This window comes from Notolepis coatsorum (genome assembly GCF_963971535.1).
Source record: "Notolepis coatsorum genome assembly, chromosome: 10".
Lineage (NCBI taxonomy): Eukaryota > Metazoa > Chordata > Actinopteri > Aulopiformes > Paralepididae > Notolepis > Notolepis coatsorum.
The window spans coordinates 134,552,951-134,576,950 of record NC_140174.1 but is presented as its reverse complement, the minus strand read 5'-3'; the positions used below and the strand labels follow the sequence as shown (position 1 = coordinate 134,576,950).

At 44.7% G+C, this 24,000-nt stretch overlaps 1 protein-coding gene across 3 annotated transcripts in view; it reads right to left on the bottom strand.

Moving 5' to 3' along the window:
• LOC311235984 (rapamycin-insensitive companion of mTOR-like) overlaps nt 1-23,709 on the bottom strand; it is a 121,560-nt gene extending 97,851 nt beyond the window's left edge. For all 3 annotated transcript variants that reach the window (XM_084323536.1, XM_084323537.1, XM_084323538.1), the window contains exons 1-12: nt 23,654-23,709; nt 23,482-23,529; nt 20,240-20,337; nt 17,554-17,618; nt 16,038-16,169; nt 15,691-15,754; nt 14,084-14,210; nt 12,988-13,157; nt 12,416-12,483; nt 11,752-11,819; nt 11,319-11,401; nt 10,587-10,674 (exon numbers count right to left, since the gene is read on the bottom strand). In XM_084323536.1, the coding sequence (XP_084179662.1) occupies nt 10,587-10,674; nt 11,319-11,401; nt 11,752-11,819; nt 12,416-12,483; nt 12,988-13,157; nt 14,084-14,210; nt 15,691-15,754; nt 16,038-16,169; nt 17,554-17,618; nt 20,240-20,337; nt 23,482-23,529; nt 23,654-23,702 (1,060 nt within the window). In that variant the 5' untranslated portion in view covers nt 23,703-23,709. The remainder of the gene's footprint in view (nt 1-10,586; nt 10,675-11,318; nt 11,402-11,751; nt 11,820-12,415; nt 12,484-12,987; nt 13,158-14,083; nt 14,211-15,690; nt 15,755-16,037; nt 16,170-17,553; nt 17,619-20,239; nt 20,338-23,481; nt 23,530-23,653) is intronic.
• Between the last annotated feature and the right edge of the window lie 291 nt (nt 23,710-24,000).

Here is a 24,000-nt window from a genome sequence, read left to right as displayed (position 1 = left end):
TTGGACGCGTTGCGCGCAGCGTTTACATAGAAACAGCGCGACTCCCGACAGCGCGACATCATCACAACAACACGCGTTAGGTTACAGGTTGTTTCTGTTTCGGTGATATATTTTCGGTGAAAAAACTCTTTCGGCCAAAAGCCGAAAGGCCTTTTTTTGCCATTTTCGGCCGAAAACTTTCGGTGGCCGAAATTTCGGTGCATCCCTAATATATTTAGTTGGGTCAAGAACCAACATTCTGTGACCATTCTCTGGCTAAGATGTTTTGATGATTGATTTGACTTCTATGGACCTTTTATAAAATATTTAGCCCCTGTGTCCCTCCGAAAAATCCCGGCATTTTTTGTCAGATGGCCAAATCCAAAATACCTGCTGACGCCATCTTGAAAAATTTACTTTTGATCCAGAGCACCTAGAATCATGTATGAATACACTTTTTTGTGTAAGTCAACCATGACGATTCCAATTCTGACATCAGTTTGACTCTATGACATCAATTTGACCCAGAAATCCAAGATGGCCACCATATAGTAGAGCGAAAATGTAACTTTTAATGTCAAAACCAATTTTACCATGGTACTGCTGTACTTTAAACAAACTACCTTCATAAGGATCTCAGCAAAATAATTTATGAATGTACAGTATGATAGACAGGGTCAATTTTCAGAAAATCATAACCCTGAAGGCATTTCGTGTTTATTTTTGGTACACAACATTTCTAGGGGTATTAAGGGGTGCTGAATCCAAATCTGCTGTATACCAAGCTCAAAAATGTCAAATAAGGCCTCAAAATTGAGAAATCCAACATGGCCGCCAGCGCCAGGCTGAAGTCTATTTAAGTGCATATCTTTTTGACTAAACAAGGTAGAAACATGAATGAAATGTGTTTTTATATGTTTGCATACATGAGGAATTTTAAATCATATCCTGATTTTAGATCAGTTGTGAAAATGTTGCTTGAAACTCATATTTATGGCAGAAACGGTGGTCGTTATTGATGCATAACTCATCAACCAAATAAGAAAGAAAAGCAGGATGATCCCAGGCCATGGATTTATTCATCAAACTCTTTTCTCTTGAATTGTTTTAATCAACATGCCATTTATGCAAATTAGATAGTCCTTAACACTTTGACTGCCATGAAACGTCTTTTCACGTCATTGCTGGCCATGCTCAAGTTGCCGGGGGACGCTGTACAGCGTCCTTATATCAATATTTAAAAAATCTGCGATCGGATTAATTTGTCCCCTCCGCTGGCCTGAGATCCACCAGCAGGACCCACTGAGCTCTCTGGCGGTTCAGGAGCGCCATCTGGTGGCCGATCGGCGCAATCGCCAAACAGGATGTTGAATAGAGGTTGTCATGACGACCGTAGTACTTCCGGGCGCTCGCTATAGTTCATGGGACTCTGGCTCGTCACGCTACACGGTGATCAATTGGCAATAACTCGATAAACAACATGATTTGGACGTATATACCATTATACAAGCTGGAGATGGACCGGGTAAAAATATATCCCATAATGATAAGATTTCTACTCGACGATGATCGCCCAACGGCGCGCGGAGACTGGGGTGAGTTTCAGCGTGTAACGTTACCGTCTTCGATACTAACTGGTATTATCAACATTTGAACCACATTAGATGATTGGTATAACGCTGCCCACGGAATTATAAACGCCCCCTCGCCCATCCGGTCAACATCAGATGACGTGTAGTAACTTCTAGAAGTACGTCTAGTTGGAATTTTTTATATCGCGCTGATTGCCATCAAACTGTATTTCATCATCAATATAATGCATTTGGGGCTATATATCACGTTCTGGAGAAAGCTGCAGAAAGAGATGAAAACATACTTATACATTAGACCATACTTTACTATGAATATGTGAATGAAAAAGTTTAACGTTGCTACACAATGAACAATACATATAGGACTTTGAATGGGCCCTAATAATGGCAATGTAGCAATAGAATTTAAAAAGTTATAGCCCTGCAAAGAAGGGGACTTTCTCCATAGACAAATAGCGCTGGCAATCTATGGTATATCATGAATTTAACCTTAGGCAACCAAAGTTGCCTAGCTTAGGTACAGTAATTTATTGTCAGTCATCAATCGTATTCAGGCAGGTGTCGCAGGTGTCTTGCAGTTGCATGATTCATCCAATGCCACTTTTCCTGAATAGAATAGATTATAATATAATAAAATAAAAAGATTATTTTACCATATCAATATAGGTGAATGTTCAAGTTTCTTTATTAGTTGTCATACAGAATACTTTGCATGAAATGTTTCTTTCTGTGTTGCTCTTGAGTGTGCTAGATAATAACAAGATAGTATAAAATAAGTATAATAAGTATAAAATAGAAAGTCAAGAAGTCAAGTACGTAAACAAGTGTAAACAACACAATTGTTCAGTGTATCTATATATACAGTATGTACAGCTGGTACAAAAATGGTGAGGTATAGCTTAGCTTGTGGTGCCACCTTGTAGTGGTGAGGTGCAATAAGGAATGAGAATGATGTGCAATTTCCTTACCAATAATATAAATATAAAGTGTAAAGTGTGTCTAAAATGGTAAAGTGGGTGATACAGTGTGTTGTTTATGTGAGTGTATGTGCGCTGTGGGTGTGTTGATGGTTTGCTTATTGTTCATTGTTTATTCATTGAGCATCCTGATGGCCTGGGGATAGAAGCTCCTTCTGAGTCTCTCTGTGCTTGCCATGAGACTCCGGTATCGCTTGCCTGACCGCAGCAGTTCAAAGAGGCAGTTGTTTGAGTGGCTGGAGTCTTTGATTATTCTCTTAGCCTTGCCCATGCACCGCTTGTTGTAAATGTCTTGGAGAGTGGGAAGCCCACCTTCAATTGTGCGTTCGGCTGAACGGGCCACTCTCTGTAGTCTGCTGCGGTCTTGTGCAGTGCTATTCCCAAACCAGGAGGAGATATTGCCAGTCAGGATGCTCTCTATTGTGCATGAGTAGAAGTTCTTGAGGATCTTCTGACTCACGTTGAACTTCCTTAAGCGCCTAAGGAAGTAGAGGCGTTGTCGTGCCTTCTTGATAACACTGTCAATGTGTGTGGTCCATGTCAAGTCCTCGGATATGTGGACTCCGAGGTACTTAAAACTGTTCACTCTCTCAACCGGTGCCACATCGATGCTGAGGGGGCTGTAGTCCTTGACCCCGACCTTCTAAAGTCCACAATCATCTCCTTTGTTTTGCTGACGTTCAGGGAGAGGCTGTTCTCTTGACACCATCCCGCTAGAACCTTAACCTCTTCCAGGTAGGCCCTCTCATCGTTTGCAGAGATCAGGTCCACCACTACTGTGTCGTCAGCAAATTTGATGATTGTGTTGTTGTTCCGCTGTGCCACACAGTCATGTGTGTACAGGGAGTGGAGGAGGGGACTCAGGACACAGCCCTGGGGGGCCCCTATGTTGAGAGTGATGGATGAGGAGGTGCAGTTGCCTGCTCTCACCACCTGGGGTCTGCCCATCAGGAAGTCCAAGACCCACTGGCAGAGGTCATAGTTCAAGCCCAGGTCCCTGAGCTTGGCTATGAGTTTGGAGGGGACTATGGTATTGAATGCTGAGCTGTAGTCGATGAATAGCATTCTCACATCGTTCCCCTGCCTCTTGTCCAGGTGTGATGCTGCTGTGTGCAGCACATGGGCTATGGCATCCTCCGTGGACCTGTTGGGGCAGTATGCAAATTGCAGGGGGTCCAGGTTGATGGGGAGGGAGGAACAGCTACCTTCACTAGCTTCTCAAAGCACTTCATGGCTATGGAGGTGAGAGCTACAAGGCGGTAGTCGTTGAGGCAAGCAGGCTTGGATTTTTTGGGTACAGGGCTAATGGTGGACTTCTTCAGACAGGTGGGGATGACAGCCTGTTCTAAGGACAGGTTAAATATGTCAGTGAATACCGGGGCCACTTGGTCGGCACAGACTTTTAGGACGCGGCCGGGGATACCGTCCGGTCCTGCTGCCTTCCTGATATTCACTTTCTTAAACATCCTCCTCACCTCATGTTCTGTTATCCTGAACACTGAGTCTCCATCAGCAGTGCCCCCCCCCCCCCCCCATTGCAGTGGTTTGTAGGCTGGTGCTGTTATTCCCAGCCTCAAACCTCGCATAGAAGGTATTGAGATAATTTGCCAGTTGGATGTCACTGTTCAGTTTGAGGGAGGTGCCTTTGTAATCTGTTATCGTTCTGAGGCCCTGCCACATAGCTAGCTGTCCTTCCTTGTGTATACACCCCATTTCATCAACAGGAGGAAGATCAGGGTGTGGCAGGTGAGCTTGGTTCCAGATGCTTGCTTGATAGTGTGAGCGCATGATGTGGAACTTCACTGCATCTGAGGTTGGTGGCAGAGTCTCTTGTGGACGGCCTTTGCAGAATAACTTGACTCTTGCTTTGTTGCACGTATCCACCTCAGGCACACCATAGATCTTGCAGATGAATCTCTCTGTTGATGTCACAAGATCTTCTGTGAAAGGGCCCTTCCCAAGGCCAGCAAGATCAGTGTGATGGTGCTCGAACACCTGCCAGGCTGTTTTCTTTCTGTGACCACTGAACTGGGACACACTGTCACATCCGGTGAGGGCATGGAAGGCAAGGATTGTGTCCAGTTGATCATCAGATAGTAGCTTTCTAATGTCATGTAGGCCTACTGGAAAATATTTTGGATCCTTCGATGTCCCCACTTTCATGTAGAGATGCGTACATCGGATTCTGTCATAGTGAGCCAAGAGTAGAAGCAGCACATCTGTGTCACGACGATTGTTTCCACTGGAGCCTGGATGAGAAAATCAGACATGTATCAGATTCCTCATGGTCAGCACTCAGAGAGGAGACTTCAAGATCTGGATCTGTTGACTTGACAGTTGTCGCTTCAGCAAACATCTCTGATACTACAACTACAGGTTCATCATCCGGGCTGTGTTCTATCAGGTGGTTTGAGAGTAGTTGAGCGATATCTGATTTGTTGTCTTCAAGGGCCATGAAGCTCAACCAATCGGCAGGAAGTGGAACAGACTTGTTTTTGATTTCACGACGTACTGGTCTGTGGCGCTGTTTGCGTTTCACCCTTGTGCCTGTTTTGATGGATTGGTCATGGTATCTGTCAAAGACGACATCTACCCTCTGGTATTTTGCTCCCATCTTCAACACGGTGTCAGTGAACTTGTTGACATTGTCACCAAATGTTGTAGTGTCAGGTGGCTTTCCGAGTGCCATTACCAGAGCTTGGCCATCAATGACCAGGCAGCTGGGTCCCTGAAGGGTAAGATCTGCAGGGGTTTTAACTTGTTTCGTCAGTATATTTGCTAACACAGACTTGTTGGTGGAATGTAGACTCCCGTTAGTTGTGGCCAGAGATGGCGGGATGGGCATGAGCTCATGCTGGAGGATATTGTCAAGGTCTACCTTACGACCTGCTCTGTAAGCTGTGATGAGCCTTTGTAGAATCTGCCTGTCCACTTTGATGGTGTTTTGCTTGTTCTTGGAAAGTTACACAACTTCATACAAAGAAGCAAATGTCTTGGCTTTGTTCTTTCGAATGGGTGATTTCAGGTTCAGGTGCTGGTCACTATCTGGAGGTTCACACAAACGTTTGTCCACAAACATGTTCAGTTGTGCCTGTCCAAGGTGTTCTGCGCCAAGTATGGATTCTTGAATCTCCGGTGTGACTACATCCTTGATCCTTGTTGATGTAAGAAAACTTACAAAAGCACATTTAATTCAGGTTTGTACCTCGTGTAGTCACACTTAACTCATTAAGCCCCACCATTTATTTTTTGAAAATTCGCCTAAAACAGCATGCTTACATTAAAATGCTTATATATGCAGATTTATAAGAGCTACTTGCATACACTTGGTACCTGAAGAAAGCTAAGACTTGGGGGATTCTAATGTTGGTGTCCAACACTGTACAGTTATTACCAAATTGCTGTAGTATTCCTGCAAACACTGAAGAAATGTCATTTCTTTTATCCTCGCCTATACAAAGATTACAGTTAGACAGTCAAAAACACCCTGTTACTCATGGTTGCACCCCAGCTATATTCCTACTTTCTTCCTCCATAGGTGCAGATGTTCTGTGCAAAGTTTCATGTCAGTAGAATAAAAACTGTGGGTTTAGCACCTGTTTTTGTGGAGAGAGGGCCTGGTGCTGGCGGCCATGTTGGATTTCTCAATTTTGAGGCCTTATTTGACATTTTTGAGCTTGGTATACAGCAGATTTGGATTCAGCACCCCTTAATACCCCTAGAAATGTTGTGTACCAAAAATAAACACAAAATGCCTTCAGCACTTTATACAAGCACATTTTCTGAAATTCTGCCTAGTCTATGATAAGATAACTAATTATACTTCAAAATACGATCTTAAATAGCTGTAACTTGAACAGATTAACAATGAAACCACTTTTTTTTCTTTTTTTTTTTTTATTTCTTTTTTTTACTTTATAACATTTTCAGCTTTTTCTGGCCACGCAGGACCGATAGAGGGAGAGAGGGAGAACGGGAGGAGAGGTAGGGAAGACATGCAGCAAATGGTCGCCGGGACTGGGAAACGAACCCGGGACGACCACTTCGCGACTCAGCACGCTATGTGGTGTGCTACTGGAGCGCCCCAACAATGAAACCACTTTAAACATGTCATGATCAGTCCGAATCAGAACATTCTGCCTCACTAGATTCTGAATCATCAGATTCCAATGAATCACCCCTCCTCCTCCATACATCATCATCTCCCTTCTCATCATCATCCTCCTCACTCTCCTCTTCCTCACTTTCTTCAGCTGGCCCTGGTGCAGGTAGATGTGTTGGGAGAGCAGGTCGTGTGTGGCGGACAGGGCGACAGCGACCACCCACCAGCCATGTCCGAGTGGCGAAGGGTGTCGCTTCAGGGAGGGGTGGCGCACTAGATATGCCAAGTAGTTGGCACGGAGGCAGTGTTGGCGTAGGCTATCTGCATCTGGAGGGAGATGGATGAATGATTTGTTCTTCATTCTCTTCCACTTTGTGGCACGGGCCTCAGCCATGGTGCTACTCTTCTTGTCGCCATAAATAACATGTTGTGTGAACTCGAACAGCTCCTCTAGCACCTCCTCCTCAAGGTCAAGGCTATCTCCACACCGCGAGAGCAGCAGTCGTGCCATAGGGCTCTTTGCCACCTTGTCATACACCGACGACTTACCCTTGTCATAGAAGCCTGAATTGGCATCACAGCCTGTAATGCAGTGTAGCTGCTCGGCCATCTCCTCAGTAACCAGGCCACGGCAGAAGACCGTGTTCTGCTTTCTCTTGATGCAGAGCATACCGGGCAGCTGTTGAGAGATGACCGCTGCCGTGACATAGGCATCGGTGTCGGCTGCATCAATGACCACAGGGCCACTGTAGCCTGACTCACGTAGAACTGTGTATGCAGAGAAGAGGATGGTGTCAGCCTCAGACTGGTCAAAGCTGTAGTTCTGCATTGGTTGCTGGGTTGACAAGTTGGTGCAGTGGGAGCCAACAGAGTAGACGATCTCTGTATCTACACCCTGTGCAACAAGGTCAGTCAGATAGCTGCATATTACTTTTTGTAGCCGCTCCTTGTTGCTGACGCTACACAGCAGTGTTTTGAACTCTCTGGCAGAGGGGAAGGGGTCGCCCAGCTTCATGTAGGTGTTGGGGACATGTACCTTACCTTGTACCCGCAGATCTCGCTCATCATCTTTAGTTGAGTATGCTGCGTCGTACGGGTCATTTACACAGAAAATACGGTCAGCATCACCATGGCGGGCAAGGATGATGGATGATACCTTGTGGACATAGTCCAACCACTTGTATGGGGTGCCATCTTGTGTCTGCTGATCTTCTGCTGATGGGGTTGCCATCCTCCAGATCATGCCCATGTCGACAAGAGCGGTGTAGGGTTCTTGCAGATCTACAGATTGGAGAGAGAGCTTCTGAATGAGCTTGCTCTTCTGTGTCTTCCTATATGTGCCATTGGAGTTGAATAAGGCCACACATTCCTCGACAACACGATGTTCCAGCAACTCTGAGAGATTCACAAGTTGACTGACCTCAACCAGGTCGATCACTGCCTTGAGAGCACTCCGCTCCATCTCAGCAGCTCTTGCTTTGAGTTCCTCCCCGGGCTTCTCCATGCAGGGCTGCTTGGCAAATGTCAAGCGTTTGCTCAGAGGGACAGGTGCATGGAGGGAGGTTTTCTTACTGAACACTCGGTCTTTCAAGAAGCTGGTCAACTTCTCCTCTCCCACAGCATGGGCTGAGTTGAAGTCCGCGATGAGTTCATCAGAGGCAGGCATGGCTGACTGTAGGGTGCGGAGGGTGGGTGAGGCTGGATCAAATGGGAAGGAATCAAACTCATGCATGCATGCGACCAGGTCCTGCACACACTGCTCATCTTCTCTCATCCTTTTTGGACCACATTCTATGTGCTTCCTCTTGGCTTTTTTGTGTGTGGCCAGGGCATTGTGAGCCACCCGGATCTTGGCCAAATTGTTCACATTTCTGGAGTGCACCAGCAGCTGCTTCTCATTCTGGAGGATGGAGAGCCAGCCAGACTTCATTTTGCTGCCCTTGTTCATTGTACACTCGATCCACATGTCCCAGGCCATGTTGGAGTAGGGGTTGCCTGTGATGGACTGAGTGAAGTCAGTACGAAGGAAGGCGACCTGATCAGCAGGGAGAGCTGTCAGCATTGCCCAGAAGTCAGGCAGCCACCTTCCATACCTATTGTTGTCGTACACTACCATCCATGGCAGCATGGCACGCAGAGAGCTGACATACTCATCCCAGTTGCAGATATGTACTGCATGCACATTCTGCATGAGTGCATCCGTCATAGACAGGAAGTCCCTCCAGTAGTCTGCCATGTCACTGGCCTCCACCTGGGTGAATAAATTGGTGATGAGGCTCTCGAGGTCAGTATCATCCTCCAGTGCCGCATGTGCAGCTTGCCGGGGTTCTTGGGAGAGACTCATATCTCTCAGAATCTCAAGGTTCTCCCTTGTCTCATCAGCCAGGTTGGGCATGAGCCTCCCCTTTACCAGCTGACTCATGAGTGCCTCATAGATGAGCCTCAAGCAACGCAGCCCCCTCTTGTAATGCTTGCCTTTCAGTGCACGGTCGACGGAGCCCTCTGCAATAACTCCTCCTGCCACAAGTACATCTCCTAGCTCACTCCCCTTGTAGCGCTTGTAGATAGCGCTCATCATCACACACTGTGTATGGAAGGGACCAAGAAAGGGTACAATGTCATGGTACTTGTTTGGGTTCTCGGCATTGAGCAGAGTGATGAGGACGTACACAGGATGATCTCCCACTAAGAAGGCGAAGGGCATGTGCTTAGTTGCGATGATGGTAGACAGCTTCTCCATGATGTCATTCACAACTGACTTGTTGGGCGGTTTATTGTAAGATGTATGAAAATAAGCCTTGCTCTTCCTCTGCTCCATATTCAAGCCAGCGTGAAACCCATTGTATGAAGGGATAGTGCACGCATGCACGCACGTACGCACACACACATGTGCACACGCACGTATGCGCGCACACACACACACACACACGTCTATTGAAGAAGAAGGCCTGGATGAGCGAGGTCAACAGGAGTTCTTCATGTCAAGGAATGTCGAGATGGCGTGGTCCAAGATACCTTTTGAAACAGAAGGCTGAGCACAAGCTCAGAACATCATCAAAATAACTCCTGAAAGAAACAGCTTTCGAACACAACACAAGGGTTAACAAACCCCAAACACAGGGCTACAATGACTATATTAGCTAACTAGTTGTTGTTGCTAGCTAGCTATAGCTATTGGGAAAGTTGTTAGTCTGAAGCCCTGCCCAAACACCAAATCTTACTTTCCCATTCAAAAGTAACATTTTCGCTCTGCTGTCTCTTTCTACATTTTTGCTCTACTGGATGGTGGCCATCTTGGATTTCTGGGTTAAATTGATGTCATAGAGTCAAACTGATGTCAGAATTGGAATCGTCATGGTTGACTTACACAAAAAAGTGTATTCATACATGATTCTAGGTGCTCTGGATCAAAAGTTAATTTTTCAAGATGGCGTCAGCAGGTATTTTGGATTTGGCCATCTGACAAAAAATGCCGGGATTTTTCGGAGGGACACGGGGGCTAAATATTTTATAAAAGGTCCATAGAAGTCAAATCAATCATCAAAACATCTTAGCCAGAGAATGGTCACAGAATGTTGGTTCTTGACCCAACTAATTATATATGTAAATTATGTTCAACTGTAAAATATCCCACCTCCACTACATGTCTTTGTGACAACTTTTTGATAACTAAGTCTGGGGGATCCTTGCTAAAGAAACGTGTGTGAATAAATATCAGCCGATATATCGATATCAGAATTTCTTTACTCCCAGTATCGGCATTGGCCTCAAAAGTCCAGTATCGGTTGGGCTCTAGTTATAAGTGGAAATACCCTGGCAGTAGGTGAGCCCATTATGTTCAGAAGAGAAAAGACAGATTTGACAGGAAGGTACGGAGAGAGAAAAAGAAAAAAAAGGAAATCTGATGCCGCCAACGAGACAAGCAGTTCTCCTTACCGACGCTGAGTAGAGCTTCAGTGAAGTCTTGAGTTAGGATGGGCAGAGGAAGCCGGAATATCTCATAGAACACTTCCAACAAGCCTTTCTGCAGAGCACGGTGGAAATCATAGAGGTCAAGACACATTACACACGATTGACGTAGTGTAAATTACATTTCCTAGCATTTACAAATGTGCAACTCTAATAACCACCCTAACAACGCTTACAGTATATAATTGGTATACAGTACACAGCTCTTTTAAATTTCACTCATGCGTCACATATCCTGGCACAAAGTCTGGCTCAGATATCCCTGGGCCCGAATCTGAGTGGCACGTTTGGTATAGACGTAATTGTGAACCAGTTCTGAGGAGGGTTGCTTTGTTTTGATTCAAGCACTACCTATTTGAATGGTAAGGGCACGTTTCTCCGCGTAGCTTTGTCACGGCGCCTGTTGAGTGAAGTGCACACCGAGTGCCAAACCGTTTCAACTCAACTTGTTTACCAATCAATAGTCATACTGCTTGAGTCTCAAGTACAAGGTAATTAGCACAACAATAGATCAAAAGCCTCTCGGCTAGACCAACACTTTATGCTGTAAGAGAGGTCGGACTTGTTAGGTCGCCACCCATAAGAGTATATAGAGTTACTTTAGGATCCAACCAAATCTCCTTATTTGGTTGAAGGAACCTTTTCCCCCATCTCCCTCCTGTCGACCATATTGGGTGTGCAGCTGTTTCAAATACCCACCCTAACTTCCATATTTGGTATGCAGAGTAAGCCAATGAGAGACTGGATTCCAGAATTCCCAACCTTGCATAGGTTGATAATCCCTGTATAAAGAAAGAGACAGTGCGACACTTAGTTCATGACTCATCCGCACCAACACAGAACAAACCATCCGATATAGGCCTACCTACCTACTGTACCTTTCTAATCGGCACCAACACAGAACACACTGTCTGAAATACACCGGCCTACCTACTGTGCTTCTATGACTGTACCATATGATCTATGACTGTACAATCTTTGACTGTACCTTCTATGACTGTACGTATGACAATAAAATTATCTGAATCTTTATAATCAGCAGACGTTGGTATTACAAAGGACTATTAGGGATGCACTGATACTGATTGGGCCAATACCAGAGAAGATAGGGTTGGTCTTTTTACTGTCTTACCAGACCAGGAGCGGAAGGCTGCGACTATGGCCATCCTACTGGACAAGAATCGAGACTCTCGGTCCTCCCTGGACACACACGCACACAAAGGTTAACACACCGGACATAATCCGTTCCATACACAAAACACATGAACATTACCAATTCATCAGACCGGCAATATGTCCTCTGCACTGAATTTTGATCACTTTGGGAGAAAACAACTCTGCGGATTAAGATGGTGTTTGTTCATAAAGTACAACTTTAGGACAGAATAGATATAAATCATGCTGAAGACCATCCTCATTACCTTATTTCTAGGTCACTTAGAGATTCACAAGCGTAACATTAAATGTCCAGGTTGGGAAATGAAAACGGATCGAACCTAAACTGAGCACGGACACTCAATGGCAACCAGCATTGGAAAGTAATCGCTTGACGTAACTTGATGCACAAAACAAAAACTTCAAACAATGCAAGTGTTCTGCCGGCAGTTTTTATACAGGCCAGATACACAACGGCGATGAACAGGAATGGTGTCTGTGTTTCCCCCCCAAAAAATCGGGGTAAGAACAATAAAGTACCCGGATGTGCCGGTCTGATGAATACAGGAAGGCATAGAACAGTACAGTGGGAGGAGCCAGAACAGCATGTTTCTTTACGACACAGACTCGCTCACACTCACTTGAGTTGCCCTTCAGTCATTTCTGCAGTGTGCCTGTAGTGGAAATCTGTGAAGGGTGCAAGGATTTGCTGCAAGACAGAATGTACGCACGGCACGCACACACACACAAACATGCACGCGCGCATACAGACACACACAAGATGGATGAGTACAAATTGCACCGAACACTGAAATAATATTTCCCCAAAAATGTCACACCTCTTTTATCAGCACACATTCCTCAAGTTATTGCACATCCAGTCACTCCCAACACAACGATAACTGGAGGAGACGGACGCTATGCGATATCATATGATACCCATGCAGGACATTATGGCTGGGAGGTTATGGCGTGTCCCCCATTCCCGGTATCAAGTTTACAGATAGGATGCGTCGTCGGGGGGGGGGGGGGGGGGGGCTTTAGAGGGCCTGATGTAATAGATCGCACTAATCTCCATGGGAAAGAGAAAGACAACCTGCCGCTAATCCTGAGTGGAATGACTCCCAGCCCACCGGCAACAGTAGCTTCCTCTTAAGCAAGGGCAGATATTTTTGTGTGTGCGCGTGGGGGGGGGGGGGGGGGGGGGGCTTACCTCTAGTTCAACGTCGGCACGCACGTACTGGCGCGTGTGCGGGTGGTTAAGGAGGTGGAGGATGGTGGTGATCAGGGCCTCGTTGATGCGGCTCAGCTGGCAGTCAATCACGCTCTTCAGGATGGTGCTGAGGCCACCTCTCTTGGCCACCACCTCTGGGTTCTTCAGAGCTGGAGACGGGGGAGGAAGGGGCCAGAGGGCAGACGCGTGAGTCTCACCAAGCTAATGTTAGGGTTTGCTTTGGTGACAAAAAAAAGAAAGAAAAAAAAGGGGGAAAAGTGACTAGTCTTCATTCGTTACACTATTTGGGGAGGAGCATCAGCGAGCGACTTCAACTTGTTCACCCTCCTTTATCCTTCTCGCAAAAGAGAACATCAATCCGAGAGCAGATGCTCCATCACACACTCAGCATTGCTGATGGTTTTTGTTATGAACCAGAAATACAGGCCAATGGCCATCTAGAATTTTTCTACAAATGCACAATTAAGTAAGGTTCTACTTTAATAACAAAAGAATTGACAGTTATACCTCCTGTGACATTTCAGTGACAGATCAATATAGCTCCAGCCTAACCATGTTGTCATGCATTTCTCTATGACTGCATGTGTATTACATGATACGCCGTTAAATGTCACATTTGGCCGGTAAGTTTGAATCTCGTCAGCCACACTGCCCAGCCAAAATAATTGCTGGCAGAAACGCTGGTCTGAACCGATAGCCATTTTGCTAAATATGAAGGAAAATAATGAGTAGAAGCAGGTTTGTCATCAACAGTGGGACCCTAGCGCAAGGTACGTACCATGTGACTGTACCATGGGACTGTACCATGTGATTATAATATCTGGGGTTCGAATCCGGCTTGTGACATGTTATCTTGTATCATGAAATGTTATCTTTTGACCACAGTTGATTAGATTTTTTGCTAACGTGTCACAGTTATACAAATCTAATGGGACTGACCGAGTCAGCAATAACTGAATATGTGCATTTAAAACCTTACACATTACAACAGACATTAGTCGACCAACTGACAAAATCCCTTCTTCTCTTGAATCAAATCAACCTGCCGCTCATCACCGCGGGCCCTGACACCCACCCAGCTCGCAGATGATAGCGATGGCGGCGCGCACCATGCGGTCCCGCTCCTGCAGCCCGTCGGTCCCCACGGCGATGAGAGCGTTAGCGATGGAGGTGGGGAACAGCATGGCGTTGACTGTGATCATCTGCAGTGGGGAGGAACGGAGGGGAGGGGACAAGAAATAATGTAAGAACTGTTAACAGTTTTGACTAGCAGCGGCTAACCATTTACGAGAACCTGCATCAAGTTCCTGTTAAAAGAGGCGCACGGTTCAAATGCTAGGAAATGATTTGGGGAACAAGATCAGATGTATTCTAAAGTTCACTTCACAGCCACATGGCTGCTGATGAGACATGCACATCTTAACCCAAGAAGCTATACGACATGCAGTGTACAGCAGGGTTACATTACTGCCCGTATGGGTATTGGTCATTTCCTGAAACTAGAGTCTACCTCTGTGTGTGTACGTGTATGTAGATGAGAGTGTGTGGGTGGGTGGGTGTGTGTGTGTGGTTGTAGATGGTGTATGTGTGTGTTTGAGTGACTGAGAGCATTTACAGTAAACTATAGAAAGCACTATAAATACTCCAGCCCGCAGACCTGTGCAAACCATACACACACACACACTACCACTAACATAACTCCACCAAGGACTATACTGGTGGCACAATGCTGAACAACCAGGGCAAAGAGCTACTTCCTGCAATGAGACATCAGTGTCAATCAATTAGAACTAGTCATCCTGCCCTGTGCCTACATACATACATATATATATATATACACATATACTATAGATACACATAAATATATATATACATGCATACATACATATACATATACTATAGATACACATAAATATATATATTAAGGCTGTCAAATATATCGCGTTAATATCGCGTTAACTCCCGATTCTATTAATGCCACAAATTTTTTTAACTCAAGATTTTTTTTTTTAACTAGACTTCACTCAGGTGTATTATTGATACTCTCATTGATACTATGTTTGTTTCTGAAGTGTGTGTGTGTGTGTGTGTGTGTGTGTGTGTGTGTGTGTGTGTGTGTGTGTGTGTGTGTGTGTGTGTGTGTGAGATATAGAGAGAGGGGGGTGAGAGAGATGAGGAAGGGGCAAAAGAGAAAAAGAGCTGGGAGAGTGTGTGTGTGAGGGAGAGAGGGGGGTGTGTGATTAATCAGCCCTTGTGTGTGTGAATGTAACAAGTTCCTAACGTTTTCTTTCCCCTATTATTTCATGCACACTTTATTCATTGTTTTAAATTATTATTTTCTTTTAAGTTATTTTGTGCATCACTCTGTTTTGAATTTGATGCAAATTTGCAATGCATGAGGGTCATCCTTTTGTGTTAAATGGCTGCACAAAGCAAGCATTTGTTGACTCGCATGTTGATAAGAGTATTAAAACTTGGAACTTGAAAAAGATCTGTTTAAGGTATAAAAAGAAAATGAAAAAAAAAATGCGATTAATTGCGAGTTAACTATGGACAATCATGCGATTAATCGAGTTAAATATTTTAATCGTTTGACAGCACTAATATATATACATGCATATATATATATGGTATGCAGTACAGCCTCGTGCAGAGAAACATAAGAACGGCAGATTATCTTACCTTTCTGACAAGTCGAAGAGCCTGAGTCCTCTCCCCCTCATTACTCTGCTGGATGTCAATGCACCTGAACCCCAACACATGAGCAACAAGCAATCACTTGTCTATTTCCATATACAGTACATGCCCATCTTCATTACACTGAACCTTTAACAAGACAAATATAATAACGGCTAAATTGAATAGAAATGAATGGATGGATGGATGAATCTTCATAAGATTATTCTTTTTAATGCAACACCATATTTCTCTTTGCATGTGTATGTGTAGTATGCGTACATGCCCAACCACCAGGGATGCAGCCAGGCTCTCTCTGCACGTTGGGTCTGGTATGCAGGCATGGTTCTTACCTGGTGATCAGGTAGTCCACTTGGAGTCTGAGAACCTTCTGCAGTATACTTGTGTCTCTGATGAGGTAGCGAAGCGCCCGCAGCCCGGCAGCTCTCACCTCTTTGGCCTCATTCAGCAGAGATACCCGCAGGCTGGGGACCCAAAACCACGCGCTCAGGTCAGGAACGGACACCTTCACAGCCTCACACGGTATAAAATCTAAGTATATTCATTACAATTAAACAAAGGGTTCACTGAAAAACACAAGGAAGCTGAATTGCTTCCTCCCCCCCCCCCCCCCCCCCCCCCATTTCTTAAAATTGCTAGTTAAAACTTTGCAAACAACACATTTCACATACAGCTTCATCAGAGGAGCAAACTTGCTGAAGCTGCAAGCGAAGCGCGTTGTTTGTCAAGTTTTAACTCGCATTTAAAGAAATAAAAGAGAGGAGGAAGCAATTCGGCCTCCTTGTGTTGCGGTGACCTCCTTGTCATCTGACATCACCTGCCGCCACCTGCACCAAGAACAAGAGCTGACAGCGCTGCGCACAGGGCATCTACCTGCTCAATTAGTCTATATATTTATTAGAACATAAAAAATTCCTGTTTGCTAACTGCTTTCCCAATGCACAAATATGCGTGTGTAATGTCTGCCACCATTCACGCACAAGCTAATCAAACGAAGGTTAAAATGTATTAACAAGACAGATTGATCATCAGAATTTTATTTCATGATATTCTCGTGGCGTTCTCTTGCCATACAATATGGCGCAGGGCCACAGTTCATTGGCCACGGATGTCATTTATTATACAAGTTAGTTTCAACCAAGTAATTTGATTGGACAAGAGGGATACTCAGTATAATAGCACTGGGACTTTTAACTATATGTATCACTCCGCCGCACAAGGTGTTCTATTAATAACTGTTCATTTCACATCGTTACGCTCCGCCCCATGACAGTCTATGACCAATTGTGACTAATCTCCCATCAAGAGCAGACTGGCATGAGTGCATTTATTCAGCTTAAGGCTTTGCATCCAAAGCTCTCCCCCCAAACAGTAGCTTCAGCTGGTGTTGAGAGGGGGGGAGCCAAGGCGCGTTTCTCCAACTAAATAAATGATTAAATAAACAAACAAATCATCATATGTTAACTAATAAATGGTGATTGTAGAACTGTTGTATAAAAGCATTATCACACTCGTGCTGTTATACTGAATACCAGCACGGCTGTGATTATCTTCAGTACTCTGCCTGTGGCCTCATACCTATGGCTAAATCACAGCCGAGCTGATATTCAGTACAACGGCCACTCCCTTTCCGTGTGATATTGCTTAAAATGATAATCACCTGCTATTTGGTTACAATCCCCTGTTGATTGCGACCAAGATGTCTATGATATAATACGGTGAACAGGCTACATTATAAAACCATGGTCCAAGCAGGCATTTGGAAATAAAACAATTCCCCATATGATCCATGCCAATGCATCTACCTTGTCATTGTTGATGGACAGCTGGTGCAACCACACTACTTACCAAATGATGATTTCTTCATATGTAAACCCAAACTTCTCCTCACGGTGGCCAATGTTACATAGCAGCTATAAAAGAGAGAGAGCGTGAGAGAGAGCGTGAGAGAGAGACAGAGAGGGTTGATTGACGTGGAGGAAAGTAATAATATATCACAATAACTTTTTGGCGTATATGAAATCGCAAGTTCAATAATCCAATTGATGTTCATCGCATGGTAATGTAAATCTGTCTCATTTCAAATATTACAGATTTAATTTAGTGAGAAACCTCCGTTAGCCTGCGTTTGTTATCGCTAATCTTGACAGGCAGACCTGTGGTACAGTGATGTTGCGATGTCACAATTCCATCACGATAGGATTCCGTAGAAAGAAGATGGATAACAGTATGAAATCATTGTCCCTGATCCCAGGTAAAATGTCTAGGAGGATTATTTTCCCTTAGAATTCACTGGCAGTGAGACACTGTATTCAAGGCACATTGGGTCATGTGAGGCTTATGAAGAGCCTGTTCTTAATTGCTGAATGGGCCTTTATAGCCGTTGACAATGTACATTTTTTTAACTTCAACAGTTGGCTGGAGGGCTGAAATCAAATCTGTCCTCTCACTGTAAACGATGGGGCAGAGAGGGGGGGAGGGTGGGTGGGGGGGGGGGGGGGGGGGGGAGCGAGATGGGATGGGACTGCTGGAGAAAGGCAGGGTGAGGGTGAGGAGGGGGTTGTTTGGGGACCAGTGATGATGATGATGTCAGAGCCCAGGCAGGCAGGAGGAGGGGGGCATGTGACACTCTACAGGGGGATTAGGTCACCCACTCTGTCCTGGAATCCTTATAAGGAGACAGGCCTTGCATTCACACTCGCACTGACCTACACACACACAGACACACACATAGTGTCAAACTGTCACGCATATTAGCTTCACCTCAGCTGTAAACAAGAGCCAGGTGTACGAACTGCAGAGCCACAGCTTAGGCTCAGCCTCCAGACTGCTTTGTGTGCCAACTGCCTAGTTGTCTAATGGGCTGAAACACGCTGACCGGACAACACAGATAAATTGTCAGTATACGTTGGCGGCAGACTGCGATAGTTTGCCTCAGGTTCTCTCTCCTGGCGGGTGTCAGTGCCGTGTCTGAAGGCCAATTCAATATGTAGAATCAGCTGGAATCACTGTTAGCCTGTCAATTAACTCTGGAGAAATAATATTTCCTATATGTTTTTGAAATTTCTTATGTGGAGTGGTAGAACTAACAAAGACAAATCTGCCCTATGACACTGACCCATGAAAGAAAATAATTCATAATATTGCTGAGAAGTTTCCCCTTATTTCAACTTGGAGCCATAATAGTATGTTTAACTAAAATTGCCTCATTAGTTTCAATGCTGCTGTTAACTAGCGAGAGGCCCTACTAGCTAGTTATTCATTTTAAACCCAATTCCTTTTCACTGTTGCCAAGTATTTGTGCACAGAGCACATCTTATACACAAGTCCCAGGGTTTGTTGTACCTTGCTAAAGATGATGACAGTCTATGACCAATTATAACTAATCTCCCATCAGGAGCAGACTGGCATAAGTGCATTTATTCAGCTTAACCCTTTCACTGCCACACTACAACAGAAGGTTAACCCTTTACTATCACACTACAGACGGTTACCGTCGGTAGTGTAATAGTAAAGGGTTAACCTTCTGTAGTGTGGCAGTGAAAGGGTTAACCTTCTGTGTATTGTCGCTGTGAAAGGGTTAACCGGTTGGTAGTGCGGCAGTGAAAGGGTTAAGGCTTTGCTCTCCAAGTCACTGCAATAACAATAACAACAACATAAACCTATTCAAATGCCTCAGGAACATCACAAAAAAAAGACAATGTGAATAAGATCGCCTTTAGAAGGAGATAAAGATTTCATAACCATAACTGTGTCTCCAGTCTAAAAAAGTAAAACAACAATAACCACACATGGGAAGTCTCGGGTTTCAAAGTGAGAGTGCTGCTGTTGACGCACATTGGGTTGGAGCAGCTCTCTCTCATCCCTAGAGCTCCTGTTACAGTCAGCATCACGGCGACAGACACTAAATGACTAGCAGCAATACTCAGGAGGAGAGAGGAGCAAGGAGAGGTCAGCAGCTATGCTACAGTACAGGGGAAGTACAAAACACCCAGCCAGTCAATATCCACACAGTCTCGTACTTAGACGCATGTATACATCAGCAATAGCAACAAGAATAATAATGGCTGCATTTCTATAGCATTTTTCTAGCACAAGTACTACAAAAACCACTTAACAGTAGAAGACATCAAGAAGAGTCTGACACCAGGCCGCACAGTGCGGAGGAGGCTTTTTGATTTCATGAAATTTGAAAACCTAAAAAAGATTCAGTTCGGGAAATGAAATCACGGCGCAGCGGGCGGGTTTGTGCAGCACGTAAACAAACCCAGTGGCCCGTGAGGGAGGATTCACGGCAACATGTTAGAAAAGGGTTTAGTAGGAACTCTCTCAGATCCTCCGGCTACAGCAAGATTCTGGGTTTCTCTGATCCATCTCCACTGACTTCTCTGGCGAGGTCTCTGTGAGTTAATCTCTACACAGTGAGTTGAATCTCCGTAGCCAGAGCTGTAGCTTACTTCTCCTCCATCCTCAATGATCCAAATAACAAAGCAAAGGCACAGTTAAAAAAAACTACATGCTTTGACAATGTTACCTTTATTAAGTTGTTCAGGTGACCCAGTTTTCGCATGTTACTGACTCCATGAGGCTTGGCCACATTTTGAAGGATTTCGCGCAAGTTGTCTGAAGGTTCTGTGGAAGAAAGAAAAGGGAATGTAATGTAACCAAGACAAGTACTTTGGTATATTGTCATAATACCAGTCAGTGAACCATAATTGATATGTTGCAGGAAGGAAGTTGTTTGAGCTGGTCAAACTAATACACACTACACAGTGTACAGTATCAACAAGCTCTTGTCTGGACAGAAATGTTTGATAAGGGTAAAAATAAGGAGTTTTTTTTTCTTCCCCCCCCCCAATGGTTATGCCTACATGAATCGCATTATGTTAATGCTGTTTAAGAAGAGAGATATATCAGGGCGGCTACGTGGCGTAGTGGGCAAGGCGCTCGCCACAAAATCTGGAGACGCTGGGCTCCGAGCGCTCCACATTTGCTTTCAGTTTAGCTGGTCGTCCGTACTAATACACATTGGCCTTATTAGGGGGTGGGAAACTGATGGGTGGGGATCGGGCGGTGTGGACAGCGACTCCTACAGGTCGGTTGGTGCGCCTGCGCAGTAGAATCAGGAAGTGTCGGGGGCAGTGTGAGCCTCCCACGCGTTACTCCTCGCCACTGAGAGATCGAGCTGCGCAGGTGAAAAGATGCGACTGCTGTTACCTCAAGTACCGGAGGGGACTTGTGCTATGTATGACTTAGTCCACATTGCAGCCGGCTTGTGGGAGGCAAGAAACAGCGTTCGTGACAGAGGAGGGTTGAATTGGATGATACGAAATTGGGATGGGAGAAAATATAGAAAATGGGAGAAAAAGTAGATAAAAAAAAAAGAAGAGAGATATATCTTAACACACTTAAGAGGCATTCTCTTTAAAAAATATACTAACAGCTAAATATCTAAGCTGAGGGGAGATCAGTTTTAGACGGTTCAACAAAAAAGCTGAATGGAGGTGGGGACTAGGCATACAATTAATTGAAGGATAACACACATTTACCTAACAATAACCTCACCTAACTAGAGCTGGGTATAAAACAACAATACTAATTGGTAACACACCAAATGGTATAAAACTGTGTTTAAGGCATTAAAAGGTATTGACAACGTTTTAAAAGTTTATATTCTTAATAACGGATTATCTATTGCTTTTGGGCCATTTTTACTTCATTTGAGTTAATCATAATCAATTGAACAAGGTTTAGGCAAAGTCCGTTTTAGAAAAGCAAACGGCATGTACAAAAATGCTGCATAGCAAAACATGTATTTTACTCCATCACGCGATGGAAGCGTTGCATCATTCAAAATAGAAAGGTATTGAGGGGAAAGTATCAATTTTTATCATGAGCAGCAGCGTTATTGGCATGAAAAAATTGCATATCTTGTCAGCAATACGGTGAAAATGTCTAGAATGAGCAGCTATATGATACATATGGGCTTGTTCTCTAGTAATTAAGATCAGGTATGGGAAGGGGTGTGGCGTGTGTGTTTGACTGTGTGTGTGTGTGTGTGTGTGTTACTATTTTAGTTAAAGAGAGGAAGAGAGAGGGGAAGGCAGTTATAAAACAAATAGCTATCATAAAACAAATAGGCCTACATGCTATGTACTCTTAAATAGGAAATGTAAAGGGCGTAGCGGTTAGGTGGCCGAGCGGAGATTGCGTTCGTCACCAACCCCGGAGCTGTGAGCTGGATTCGCCAGCTCACAGCTCCGGGGTTGTCACCAGCTTGGCTGGCCGTCTGCACTAATACAATTGGCTGTATTAGAGGGTGGGAGAAGCTGGCGGGGTGGGTCCGGGTCGTTGTAAACAGCGACTCCTACAGTTCGGTCAGGGCGCCTGCTAAGCGCGGATAGGACTTGAGGGGGATAGTGTGGTCCTCCCACACGCTACGCCCTCTCGATGAGAATCCGCGCTGCCAGGTGAAAAGAAGCGGTGATTGGCTGGACGTGTGTCGGAGGAAGCACGTGGTAGCCTCCACTCTCCCAGATGATCTGACTGTGGGGGGTAAGTGCGCAGCGACCAGGAAGGGACTGGGAATTGGCATACGACTAACATTGGGATGGGAGAAAAATCGGAGGAAAATGGAGGGGGAAAAAGATCAATAAAAAAAAAAAAGGAAATGTAAAGGGCTGAATGAATGAATGAATGAAAACTTTATTTAACAGATTGCAGAATGGGTACAATACAGTACGGCTCAATACATACAATTGTTAAGGGGATGCAGACCTGAGAAAGACGTTTGTCTTGTTTCCATCAGGGTCCCCCATTTTCAATTCATATAGACATATATGACATACATGACATACAGATAGTCAGTACTGCTACATCTATACATTTATGGCTTGGGTGTGGTTTGGGCTTACGACGATGTAAATAAGTCACTGCGCCTTTTTCGTCCTTTTTCCTTGACAAAAATGTATAATGGAGTAATAATCTGTATATGTTTTGTTGTCTAAATAAAAACCTTCAACCTTCAACCTACAGTAACGTTACTAGCTGCCTGGCTCTGTTCAGGTGACGTCATGGTCTGAAAGTATCGGGCAAAGGAGAGAGAGAGGGAGAGCTTGATATCATACATACACATAGCATATATCCATGATACAATGAATCGTGACTATGAAGAATGCACCCTCTCATCAGCCCAAGATGTTGACAACATCCACAAACAACTGATGATAAAACAGAGGTTCCCTGTCATCGGTGACTCCGGTAGTTAACAGACCACGTCAACTATGCTGTGGTGGTATGCTGGTGGTGGAAACTAGTCTGTGGTGGAAACTCCTGGAAAACTAACAATGTGGACTCTCTTGGTTGTGTGTCACGATGTTATCCGAAATGCTAACGTTACAAGTCTAGCTATCCACCTTAAAACCATATTCCTTTCGCAACAACCAATTAACAGATCGCTGTACGTGTGGCAGGTTGGCTCTATAGAGGCTCTCTTGCCCACTTCTCTAATCAAAACAACAGAGCGGCGTTACGGCTGCTTAGCTGTGGCTGCTAGCTAGCTGCTAGTTAGCTAGCCCGGCTAACACCTCTTATTATGATTCTTGCGACGTTGTTAGATTAAATAGTTATTAGAAAATGACGATGACAATCCCTAGAGGAGTGTATTTGTTACACCACGCCTTTTCACTTCACAGGGACACTAGTTATAGAACTGACACTCATGCATTTGGAACAATAATCGCTTTCACTCTGAATGTGATGAAGCTCTCTGCTTACCTCTGGTCAGATCGAGCGGTACGTTCTCTTCCCCGCTGTCATTCCGACCTGTCAAAAACAGACATCGCGGGCATTGTGAGGAAATACACCGAGGCCATCGGATGCCTGGGAAATCTATTTTCATAATACCCCGATAATATAGGTGATAGTGAAGCGAGTTTTTCATGCTTACCTCGCATCCGAAGACTTCGGATAGGACGGCCGCGGAAGCTGGCCGCCATGTTTCCAGGAACATACACAACACCGGAAACTTCGTGCTTTCTCGCGACAACACAGGCTGTCATAGTCGGAGCGCGTCCCCCGACTCACAGACCTTGGATCAGCCTGATCCTCATTAATCCCCCACTAATTCCTTCTGGGCTAAAAGACAGCAGCATTACAGATCTGAACACTTGAGCCATCGTGTTTTCACAACAGATTAAAATGACAATTTTATTGGAATAATTCAGATTATTGGCTACAATAACATTCAAATGAGGCACACAAACATAAACATCCATTTACATTTACATTTACATT